The sequence below is a fragment of the Thunnus albacares genome, chromosome 17 (assembly GCF_914725855.1).
Source record: "Thunnus albacares chromosome 17, fThuAlb1.1, whole genome shotgun sequence".
Lineage (NCBI taxonomy): Eukaryota > Metazoa > Chordata > Actinopteri > Scombriformes > Scombridae > Thunnus > Thunnus albacares.
The window spans coordinates 5,412,848-5,422,926 of NC_058122.1; the positions used below are offsets into that span (position 1 = coordinate 5,412,848).

Genomic DNA, 10,079 nt, shown 5'->3' on the forward strand with positions numbered 1-10,079 from the left:
AGCAGGAGGACGAGCCTGAGCAGGAGGAGGAGACTGAACAGGTGGAGGAGGACGGAGAAGGTAAACTCAGGAGGACTCCCACAATGCAAACGTTGTATAGCAAGTCTGGAGATAAAACTGATCCAGTGTGTTGAAAGGACCTTGCAAATACATTTAAACAGACTCTTTAAAATGGTTGTGATTATGATTAAATGTCCCTCAAAAGACACAGATGTCTTTCTTTGTTGTTCCCTCTCTTCTTCTTCATAACTGTGTGAGTTATGGGTGACGCTGAACTAACTCTGACCAATCATCTCTATCCTGCGTTCTCATTGGCTGACACTGTGCTGGTCCGGGCTATCAGAGCAGCAAGAGGATCAAGGTAGGGTGACAGCACTTCATCATGAATCACTCTTTTAAGCACCATTTATGGCCTTAAGACCCAATGCAAGTGAAAGTAATATCCAGATATGTTAAAGAGAAGAAGAAGAAGATGAGAAATTTATTTGCGCCTGAATTTAAATCATGTTCCTACTGAGAAAAGTATTTTACCTGTATTGTGTTTTAATACCAAATGTAAATGGTGAATTAAGTGGTCATTACTCATACAGTATGTTTCCATATATAAAGGTAAAATCATATATCATATCTGAGCACATTTCCATTGCCATGTTGATCACGCCTTTATCAGTATTGTGAAGATTGTACTGGTTTTCTCATTGTCTGCTGTTGCAGCCAGTGCTTTAAAGGTACAAACTCCCAAAACAGTATTTCAGTTTTGGAGCACGTTTTGCCTTTAAAAGTAGTACAATGTTTTATTCATTTCTGCAGATGCAACATTTGTATGTATACTGACATTCATAATTATACACATGCACATACCAGATTTGAGTTACAGTTCCACAAGAAGTTCTCAGAAGATTTAAACCTTAGTGTTCAAGGTCAAAGGTCCACCATGTTTTGGAGCGCACTACAAATATGACTACAAATATCTGAATGGCAATGGCTTTTTATGTATTTGTGACAACAAAACTCATGGTGTCGGGAGGTGAGTGAGCTTGGCAGATGGCTACATAATGGTTCTTTGGCCCTGCCCATTATGGTTTAACCTATGACCTCAATTCTACCTCAGAAAAATATTTATATGACTCTAATCTACAATGTCTGTATGTGAATGATGTAATAATGAATGTCCACAGAATGTTCAACAAAACTACATTTCCATGCAGCCACACTGGATGGTACATACTAGTGCCAGTCAATAGTGTGGCCCTCATTGCATGATGGGAAATGATAGATTTGAGCTTGCTTCCTCAGCAGTATCAGATATTAACTTGGGACCTCTTTCGATCATTCCACATCTCTTCCCTCCTTCTCTCCTCATGTTTTTTTCTCCATTTTTGCCTCTTGAATTCCTGGTTTCTTGATTTCCTCCTTCCTTCCTTTGCTTCTATACACCTTCATTTCTTACTTCCATATTCTATCTTCAACTTTCTTTCCTTTCATCTTTCCCACAATTGAACCTATTTGTCCTTCTTTCCCTCCTTCTGCTCCTCATTCCATTTTATCTTCCGTGCTCCTTTCTTCCACCCTACCTTTTCTATTCCCTTGCTCTCCTCATGTGTACTTTTCACTCATTTTTAATGACACCTTCATTGCTTGATTACCATCCTCCCATCTGTCATTCTTCATGTGGCTGGTACATCAGATCAAGATGCCCAGGAGGAAGGTGAGAAATAGCAGAAATGTGGTTCCATAAAGGGGTAAAATATTTTTATTTTAAAATATTTTTCTCCTGAAGTGCAGTGCCACATTGGCTAACTCAGACATTTTTTTCTTAAAATGAGTAATCTAACATTAAAATCAGATCTACCCTTGTAAATCCTCCCAGACTTTCAGAGTCTTTTAAGGGTCCAAACTGTTTTAACACCAGTCTCACAAAGCTCACGTGTAGGAAACAAAGTATTTACATTCTATAATCAGACTTATTTTTTTAAAAAAATGTTTGAAGTGCTAAATGTGGTTAAAATCTAGAAGTGTAAAAGTTCATCCTGGTTTGGTAAGAAAGGTGTTTTGGTGATATAAGTATTATGTTCTTGCAGTTTTACTTAATCATAACTAATACATAATGTTCAATCTAGTGTTGCCTTGCTGCTTGCTGTGCTTTCAGTCACATTAATAGCTTTGCTAACAACTTTCAGATTTTCTTGTCCTTTCACACAGTTCAGGGGAAACATTTTTATTCACTCTTATGTTGTTGTTTTTTTGTGTTTTGCTCATCTTTTTTCTCTCATCAACAGAGGAGGAGCGTCCAAAACCCAAGTATGTTCAGGCACTCTCTTCCATTATATTTTGTACTAGTAGTTCTAGTTTTCTAGGCCCAATGTCATATTTCTCTAATCTTATTTAGATTTTTAGACTACTCTCACATAATTTGTCACTAATGTTTGTTCACTTCATACAGACCTATGGTGCCTCAACTTGCCCCTCCAAAGATTCCTGAGGGAGAGAGGGTGGATTTTGATGTAAGTTATGAAAAGGGGGGTTAAGTCAGATTAGTTTTCTTTACTTTTTTCTTTCTTTCTTTTCTTTAAAGTTGCAGCTGCATCATAAATCATCTGGAAGCCACAGCTATCGGTGTTGCAGTTTGAGATTAGCCTTTGTTCTGCTATGTAATTGTCTGGAGAAAGAAAGTCAAGTAGAGGTAAACTCTTAGAAAAGGTCAACTATCCAGTTTGAGTCTTCATCATCAGTTTCAGTCTGGGTTGAAATCCACACTAACCGCAGTTGTGAACAACTTATTAATGGCCATGGATTCTAATCATACATGTCTTGCTGTGTCTAGATTTGAGTCCTCCTTTCAACACTGGATCATGACCCCATCTCAGAGTGTACTGAAAATGTTATTGATCTCAATAAGCTAGCACTTGTCTGGTTCAGCTCATATCTGAGTAACAGAATAAATGCTATGCTGTGCTGACAACACAATCACACAATCAGCAACTGAGATGTTGCTTGTTGGTCCAGTCAGACAAAGAACAGTTTTCATGGATGTTTTTTCATAGCTATACAGTCAAGTATTTGGGAATAGTTTTTTATCCTTCTCTTCCTTTTTGAGCCACATATCAAGGATGTCACAAGATATGCAGTTTTCATATACCTAGCATAGCCGAGATCCATCCCATTTAATCTAATTCAGGCACCCAAATCCTTCAGATTCAGAATCCCAAATAGGCTTTCATAAAATCCAGAATCGATTACTTCACTACATTTTTCTCTGGCCTACCCATGAAAGCAACAAGAGGTCTTCATTTGGTCCAAAATGCAGCTGCCAGAGTCCTTACAAGATCTAAAAAGTTTGATTGTATTAGGCCTGTCCTGATGTCTTTGTATTGGCTGCCAATGCAAGCCAGAGGCAGGCTCTGCTGAGATTTTCAAATGTAGGCTTAAAACTATTTTTTTTCTCTGTTCTATGGTCAATTTTAGTTAAATCATACCAAATCAGTTTGTGTAGAGATGCCCAAATAGAAATAAACACTCCCTCGTTCCACCAGGACATCCACAGAAAGCGTATGGAGAAGGACTTACTGGAGCTGCATACTCTGATCGACGTCCACTTCGAGCAGAGGAAGAAGGATGAGGAAGAACTTATTGGTCTCAAGGAACGAATCGTAAGTTCTCTAAGATATTACACTTCCCAACAAGGAAGTTGATGTTTAAAATCTCTGTAGAAACATAAATGGGACAATATGCATCTGATTGAATGGAAACAGAAATTGGCCAGCAATAAGAGAACATGCTTTTACTGAATGTAACTATGCAGAATGAATGTGAGCAAGGGTGTTGATCATCAAACAAATTTTTTCTGAGTTATTTTGAGAAAAAAAATTAAAAGGAGACTTGAAGGTCTCCCCTGGAATGTAATTTCATCAGTTTTTATCCGAATGGTGCTAAAATATACCTTTAATGACATCTTGTTTCATGGCTGTGTGGCTTCTTTGTTTCGCTTTCCATCAGGAGCGCCGTCGGGCAGACAGAGCTGAGATCCAGAGGGTTAGAGCAGAGAAGGAGAAGGACAGACAGAACAGGATTGCGGTAACACATACACACACAAAACTATATGAATTTATCACCTAGTCTGCACAGTGATATTATTATTTACTATACTTTACCAAAGCCTTAAAGAGGCATCATTATGTCCTTTAAAAAATAGATTTTTTATATCTCAAGGATACGCTGGTCTAGTATGTTACAAAAATTCATCAAATGTTCATATATACTGTACAGTTGTGTTTCTCTATTTTCTCAAGCTATGTAAAACCAGTATATCTATCAGTTTATATATTTAGTGAACAAATGTGTAAAACATATACAACACAACATCAAATCTCCCCTCCAGGTGCACAAAAATACAATTCAACATAAAAACATGGTTTCCTTTTTTATTCATCACCTCATGCCTCTTCATCTATCAGGAGGAGCGTCACAGAAAAGAGGAAGAGGAAGCCAAGAGGAAGGCTGATGATGATGCCAAGAAGAAGAAAGTTCTGTCAGGCATGGGAGCGAACTTTGGAGGCTTCCTGGCCAAGGTGAGGCTGCTGTTATTATCAGTAGTGATGATAATGATGAGGAGGGGATGATGATGATGATACAGAGGATTGTGTGTGTTTGCTGTCCCAGGCTGAGTCAAGGAAGGGCAAGCGTCTGACGGGCCGAGAGATCAAGAAGAAGACTCTGGCTGAAAGGCGGCAGCCGCTAGCCATTGAAAATTTGAGGGAGGACTCACTCAGGTGAGTCTCTTCCTGTAGTATTTCAGACAGCTAACCAATGATGTTACACCGTTACAGAAGCTTAAACTGGGTATTGAAAGTCTGAAAGGTGGTGAAATCATGAGGGGGTCAGCTCATTAGGTTACAGATTTATATCATAACAACAAGGATGGATTCAAGAGGGGCTCTCTCATTTAATCAACAGTTTGCTGAACCCCTCCCCCAAATGCATTTGTCCATTCATTGCTAAGCAACCGTACCTGTCAAGCTTTGGATTTCTCCACATGTCAAAGTTGTGTTCATTGGTCTGTAGTAACTGTGATAGAGCGAAGAGGGTGGTTTCTTTTTTTTAGCCTTTCTAAAGCCAAAAACACAAGAGCAAAAGGGTAATGGATTAAAAAAGTGTGTTTATCTGCTTTCATGTAAGCTGCAATCATTAGCATGTTAATGTAACAGTAGTAACCACATTAGTTTGTCAGGTCTGGCTGAGTTTAGGCTAATGTTGGTCACTCTGTCCTGCTTTTTATTGGATTTGAGGAAGTTATACTACAACAGCCTGAGTGCTGTTACTCGAGACAGCATTTGGTTTGCCTTTTTTCTCCTAAGAGTAAAAACATACTCTTTGAAAACATGAACAAGTATGAAAGCTAAGCAGCCAAACAGGGTTAAATTATTTTTCTTTATCATATATTATAGGATTAACTATCTCTACACTGCAGGATCCAAATTTGCTACACGGGTCATAAACTGGTGAGGATGCTTATTCTTTTGGGACATGCAGCTTTAGCCTAGGTCGATCAACATGGTATCATGTAGCCATAAAAATGCCTTTTTAAGACCCGTTTTGTAAGATTCTCATTTTAAAAGGAGTCAGCAGGAAACATTAGAATTGTGGAAAATTTGCAACCATTATCAAACTATGTTGACCACTAGCCATTCAGATTCCCACATCACAATCCAGAGACCACAGAAAGTCAGACCGGAACTTCTAGGTTCTGCTCCAGAAATAAGAAAACCTCATTCAAAATCCCATTGACATTTGTAACAATGCTAGCCAATTAAAAATGTTTATTTATATAGCGCCAAATCACAACAAAAGTCATCTCAGGGCACTTTTCACATAGAGCAGGTCAAGCCCATGCTCTTTAATTTACAGAGACTCAACAATTCAACCATGAGCAAGCACTTGGCGACAGCGGTAAGGAAAAACTCCCCTTTAGAAACCTCAAGCAGAACCCGGCTCTTGGTGGGAGCGGATTTGTTGATTGGTCCCTAAGCCAGATATGGCTGTTGCACACCATCTTACATTTTTTTTAAGACCATTGAAAATGTATAGAAAGAGGTCATGTTAGAAGAGTGTAGTTTGTCTGAGTGTCAGCTGTATGTTCTCATCAGGGAGAGTATGAGAGACAGGTTTTACTCTGTGATGATGGAGTGCAGGAAAAAGACAAGATGATATTAGAAAAATGTGTTAGCTTAATTGTGCCTGCACTGTGGCCAATCCTGAAACCCCTGCCATGTATTCTATTTAAAAATAAATCGTTTTCATAATGTTATATCATCAAAGAAACCAGAAAAAATTCTTTCTGTATTCACATAATTTGAATGTTGATTTTTTTTTTTTTAATTTCATGGTCAGTTTTATCATGATTGAATCAGTGACAAATATATCTTACCCATCAAATGTTAGACCCAGCATCAGAGTTTTGTCCTCTACCAAAATGCATTCTTGACATAATCTAGTCAAAGTAAGGTAAGGTAGTAAAAAGGTTATTAATGTTAAATGCATAACACATAATACAGTTGTTGGGGACATGTATTTATCAGGTGTGAACTGATGGCATTCAATCTACCACCTGTGACTGTCCCCAAGGAGACTTCAAATGTAGTCATGCTGCAGTCTTGGCCAGTTTTGCTGTACAGACATTGAGTGCCAGTGGCAGAAGCCTGCCATGCTTTTGGCATCTGAAGTTGGCTCTTTTGAGAACATGTAACTTTCCTTGAGGTCATACAATCCTCTGGCAGGGGAAGTCACAAGCCATGTCCTGGTAACTGTCCAGGCCACATTCTACCTGAAATAATGAGGAGTTTGTTTTTTCTTTGTAACCAGTTTCTGCCCTGAGGCTTTGATCCCTTCTTTGGTTCAGTTGGTTCATTTTGACCACTGCATTCATTGGTTTCCCCTTTAAAGGGTACTGACAGGAAATGCGACAGGAAGATGCTTTGAAGCAAATTACATCAGCTGATCAGGCAGACCTGTTTCCATACAGATAACTGACATCTGGGAGGCAGAGTAGCAGGGACTGGATGAAGAGGGTGTAGCCCACAACACCTGAGAGGAAGGGCAGCAGGCAGAGAGCGGAGGGAGCATGATAGCATGTGTCAACAGTGTTAGAGGCACAATGAGGAAACCAAACATCCTATTCTTCCTCTGGACAATGTGAGGCAATGTAGCTTTGACATCTTATTTTTATCTTGGCCATGTTGTGCATTTGTGTTGTAAGGTTACACAGAAGCAGCACTGAATTCAACAGAGACCACTTAATGTAACAAATCAATTTAATCCAGTGTTTCAACAAAACATTTTCAAAGAGATGACTGCAATCTGGAGCAAAACACTTCACCACGATGCCAACAAAGGGAGACATTACCCTGCAGACCAAAAGGCGAGGGTGTTTTTTTAGTCAGCAGAGATTATAGCAGAAAATTTGGAAATACTCCCGAGGGGGAAATTTTACTAGAAAGAAACAGTTATTGTTTGCTTTCAGCATGAAGGAAGTCTGGGAACCAGACCAAAACCAGTGAGTTATGACAACATACTGGCCAAAGACCACAAACTAGCAAAATAAACACCAAAAATATCTCTTTGTGTTTCCAAGGCAACAAGCCCAGGAGATGTGGAACTGGATCTACCAGCTGGAGTCTGAGAAGTTTGACTTCATGGAGCACATGAAGCACCAGAAATATGAGGTATTACTGTGATATCAACAACTAGTGAAGAGCACACACATACAAAAAACCTCTACAAGCACTGGATCAAAAAACAAACAGAAAAGTCAGACAAACGTTCTGCACACTGTGCTTACAGCTCCCAGAAAATATCATTTTAAAGAGCAACGTTTAGATGTAACAGGGATCATAGCATGACCCCTAAATTGATTTTATTTTCCTCAATGTATCTAAGCAGAGCTACTGTATGATAAATAATATTACATTACATTGTCTTGTATATAGCAAGAAGACTGAGAGACATCTAATATCTTATTCAACACACTTGACAGAAAACATCATCACCAGAAACATTAGTCACTGCAGTAGTAATGAGTATATAATTACCATTATTCATAATTATCATTTGTCTGTGCTATCTCTCATTTCTGTTTGTGTGCTTCTTACAGATCATTGTGCTGCTGAACAGAATCCAACATGCTCAGAAATTGTGAGTGGTTACACTTATACAAAATATGATAAACTGCAGATGGACATTTTTTCTGTCTATCGTATCTATTGCTTCCTTCATCACAACATCTTCTTTCCCTTTCTCTCTCTCTCTTACAGTAAAAAGGGCCATGGCAAAGGGAAGGTAGGCGGTCGCTGGAAGTAAAAGGGGCAAAAGAAGAAGAAAAGAGAACACAAAAACACATAGATAGGATAAAAAGGGAAGCAGCAGCAGAGCAGAGGAACCACACATTTCCTCTTTACGTTCTTCTTGTGCCAGGGCCACACTGTGGGCTTTGACTGTGTGTGAGATAGATATTGAATGTTTCTTGGTAACATGTATTGATAATAAAACGACATACACACGGTGTTGAGTTGGTTTTGTCACTGTTCTATTTTCTTTTGGCTGTGATTTTGAAGTTGTGGACTTACATCAAACAAAACAAGTTGAACTAAATCAAGATATAATTTTTTGCTCTCCAAGATTGGTAATCAATGTTTTTAACTGCTGTACTCAATATAGATGGTATATGTAGATATATGCTGTGATAACATCAAGGGAGTCAAACTGCAGTCAGTTGACAACTGCTTTGAATTTTCCGCTGTAATGACCCATGCTTACAACAAACAGCAGCTTTAGAAAATCAACAACTGATATACTTACATTTTGGTTCAAAGCAATGGTTTCCAAACCGGGGGTGTGCCATGCATGCCCCCCTGTGGGATATTGAGGCATCGCAAGGGGGTTGCATATGAAGTGTAGAGTGGAACTTAATAGATAGGTTCACAATTTTTCAAGTCTGTACTAAAACAATAGCCAGGTGCCCATTGACACATTGATGTTTTTTTCTTGCTGAAATCATTCCTCATGTTCATACTGGCCATTAAGAGATCCCTTCATGATGTACTTTCAGTGTAGGGGATGGGAGATGGTACAAAATCCAAAGCCTTCATTTTGTGCAAAAATATATTGAACATTTTATTTGGAGCTATTGTTAGGCTTCAGCCATCCAAATTAGTCAAATCAAGTCAATATTTTTCATTTTTTCTGTATTTTTTGTGTCGAATTCCCTCTTTTTGTTATGATTCTTTCACTGCAGCTGAACAGGAACACACAGTCCTGAGACATAAAGAAGGAATTGTTGACTAAAAAGCTTGTAAATGTGGAAGATATCCACTTCATTTGAAGACTTAGACTTTATTTGGTAAAAACAAACATACAAGCATCTTCTGACATATATAGGAGGATATACTTTAACCTTAGAATATTAAAGGACTAGTGTGGGGGATTTAGTGACATGTAGTGGTGAGGTTGCAGATTGCAATCAGATGAATACCCCTCCCCACACCCTTCCCTTCCAAGTGTGTAGGAGAACCTACAGTCACCATGAAACTCACAAAAAAATGTGAAAGACCCTCTCTAGAGCCAGTGTTTGGCTTGTCCATTCTGGGCTACTGTAGAAACATGGCAATGCAACATGGCGGGCTCTGTGGAAGAGGACTCACTCCCTCTGTAGATATAAAGGGCTCATTCTAAGGTAACAAAAACACATAGATTCTTATTTTCAGGTGATTATACACTAATTAAATCATACTTAAAAATATTATATTCCATTTCTACCAAGTCCATTCCACTAGATGCCACTAAATTATACACGCTGGATCTTTAAGTTGATATGTTGAACTTGTTACTCCAGAGGGAAATATCTGGCTCTATCTGCTAAATGCTCCGCTATGTTCACCAGCTAGTTTCTAACTGTGTCTGTTTGCCATCTGGTGCTGAGCAGATAGTGTACAGTGGGTTTTTAGAGCTTTTTCTCAGAAAACAAAGCTATGAGTGAACCAAAACAGTAAACTTCCAGGCCAGACAACTAAACAATGAACTGAAACCTG

At 38.7% G+C, this 10,079-nt stretch overlaps 1 protein-coding gene across 3 annotated transcripts; it reads left to right on the top strand.

The window, feature by feature from the left end:
- The first annotated feature begins 28 nt into the window (after nucleotides 1-28).
- Nucleotides 29-8,560, top strand: tnnt1 (troponin T type 1 (skeletal, slow)). 3 transcript variants are annotated; one of them, XM_044332136.1, is made up of 11 exons: nucleotides 29-60; nucleotides 344-1,708; nucleotides 2,280-2,301; nucleotides 2,444-2,504; nucleotides 3,534-3,650; nucleotides 3,997-4,074; nucleotides 4,455-4,568; nucleotides 4,660-4,769; nucleotides 7,628-7,718; nucleotides 8,147-8,187; nucleotides 8,307-8,560. In XM_044332136.1, exons 4-11 carry the CDS (start codon nucleotides 2,448-2,450, stop codon nucleotides 8,350-8,352), a joined length of 654 nt encoding a protein of 217 aa, XP_044188071.1. In that variant the 5' UTR covers nucleotides 29-60; nucleotides 344-1,708; nucleotides 2,280-2,301; nucleotides 2,444-2,447; the 3' UTR covers nucleotides 8,353-8,560. The 3 variants fall into 3 exon arrangements, with proteins under 3 accessions (XP_044188071.1, XP_044188072.1, XP_044188070.1); XM_044332135.1 differs by lacking the exon at nucleotides 29-60 and having other exon boundaries at nucleotides 67-361; nucleotides 1,688-1,708; XM_044332137.1 differs by lacking the exon at nucleotides 344-1,708 and having other exon boundaries at nucleotides 34-60.
- The last annotated feature ends 1,519 nt before the right edge of the window (nucleotides 8,561-10,079 follow it).

Coding starts and splice junctions, on each gene's coding strand:
- tnnt1 (XM_044332136.1), top strand. CDS start 2,448: ATGGTGCCTCAACTTGCCCCTCCAAAGATTCCTGAGGGAGAGAGGGTG. Junction 4,569..4,659: donor TTGGAGGCTTCCTGGCCAAG/GTGAGGCTGCTG, acceptor TTGCTGTCCCAG/GCTGAGTCAAGGAAGGGCAA. Junction 8,188..8,306: donor ATCCAACATGCTCAGAAATT/GTGAGTGGTTAC, acceptor TCTCTCTTACAG/TAAAAAGGGCCATGGCAAAG.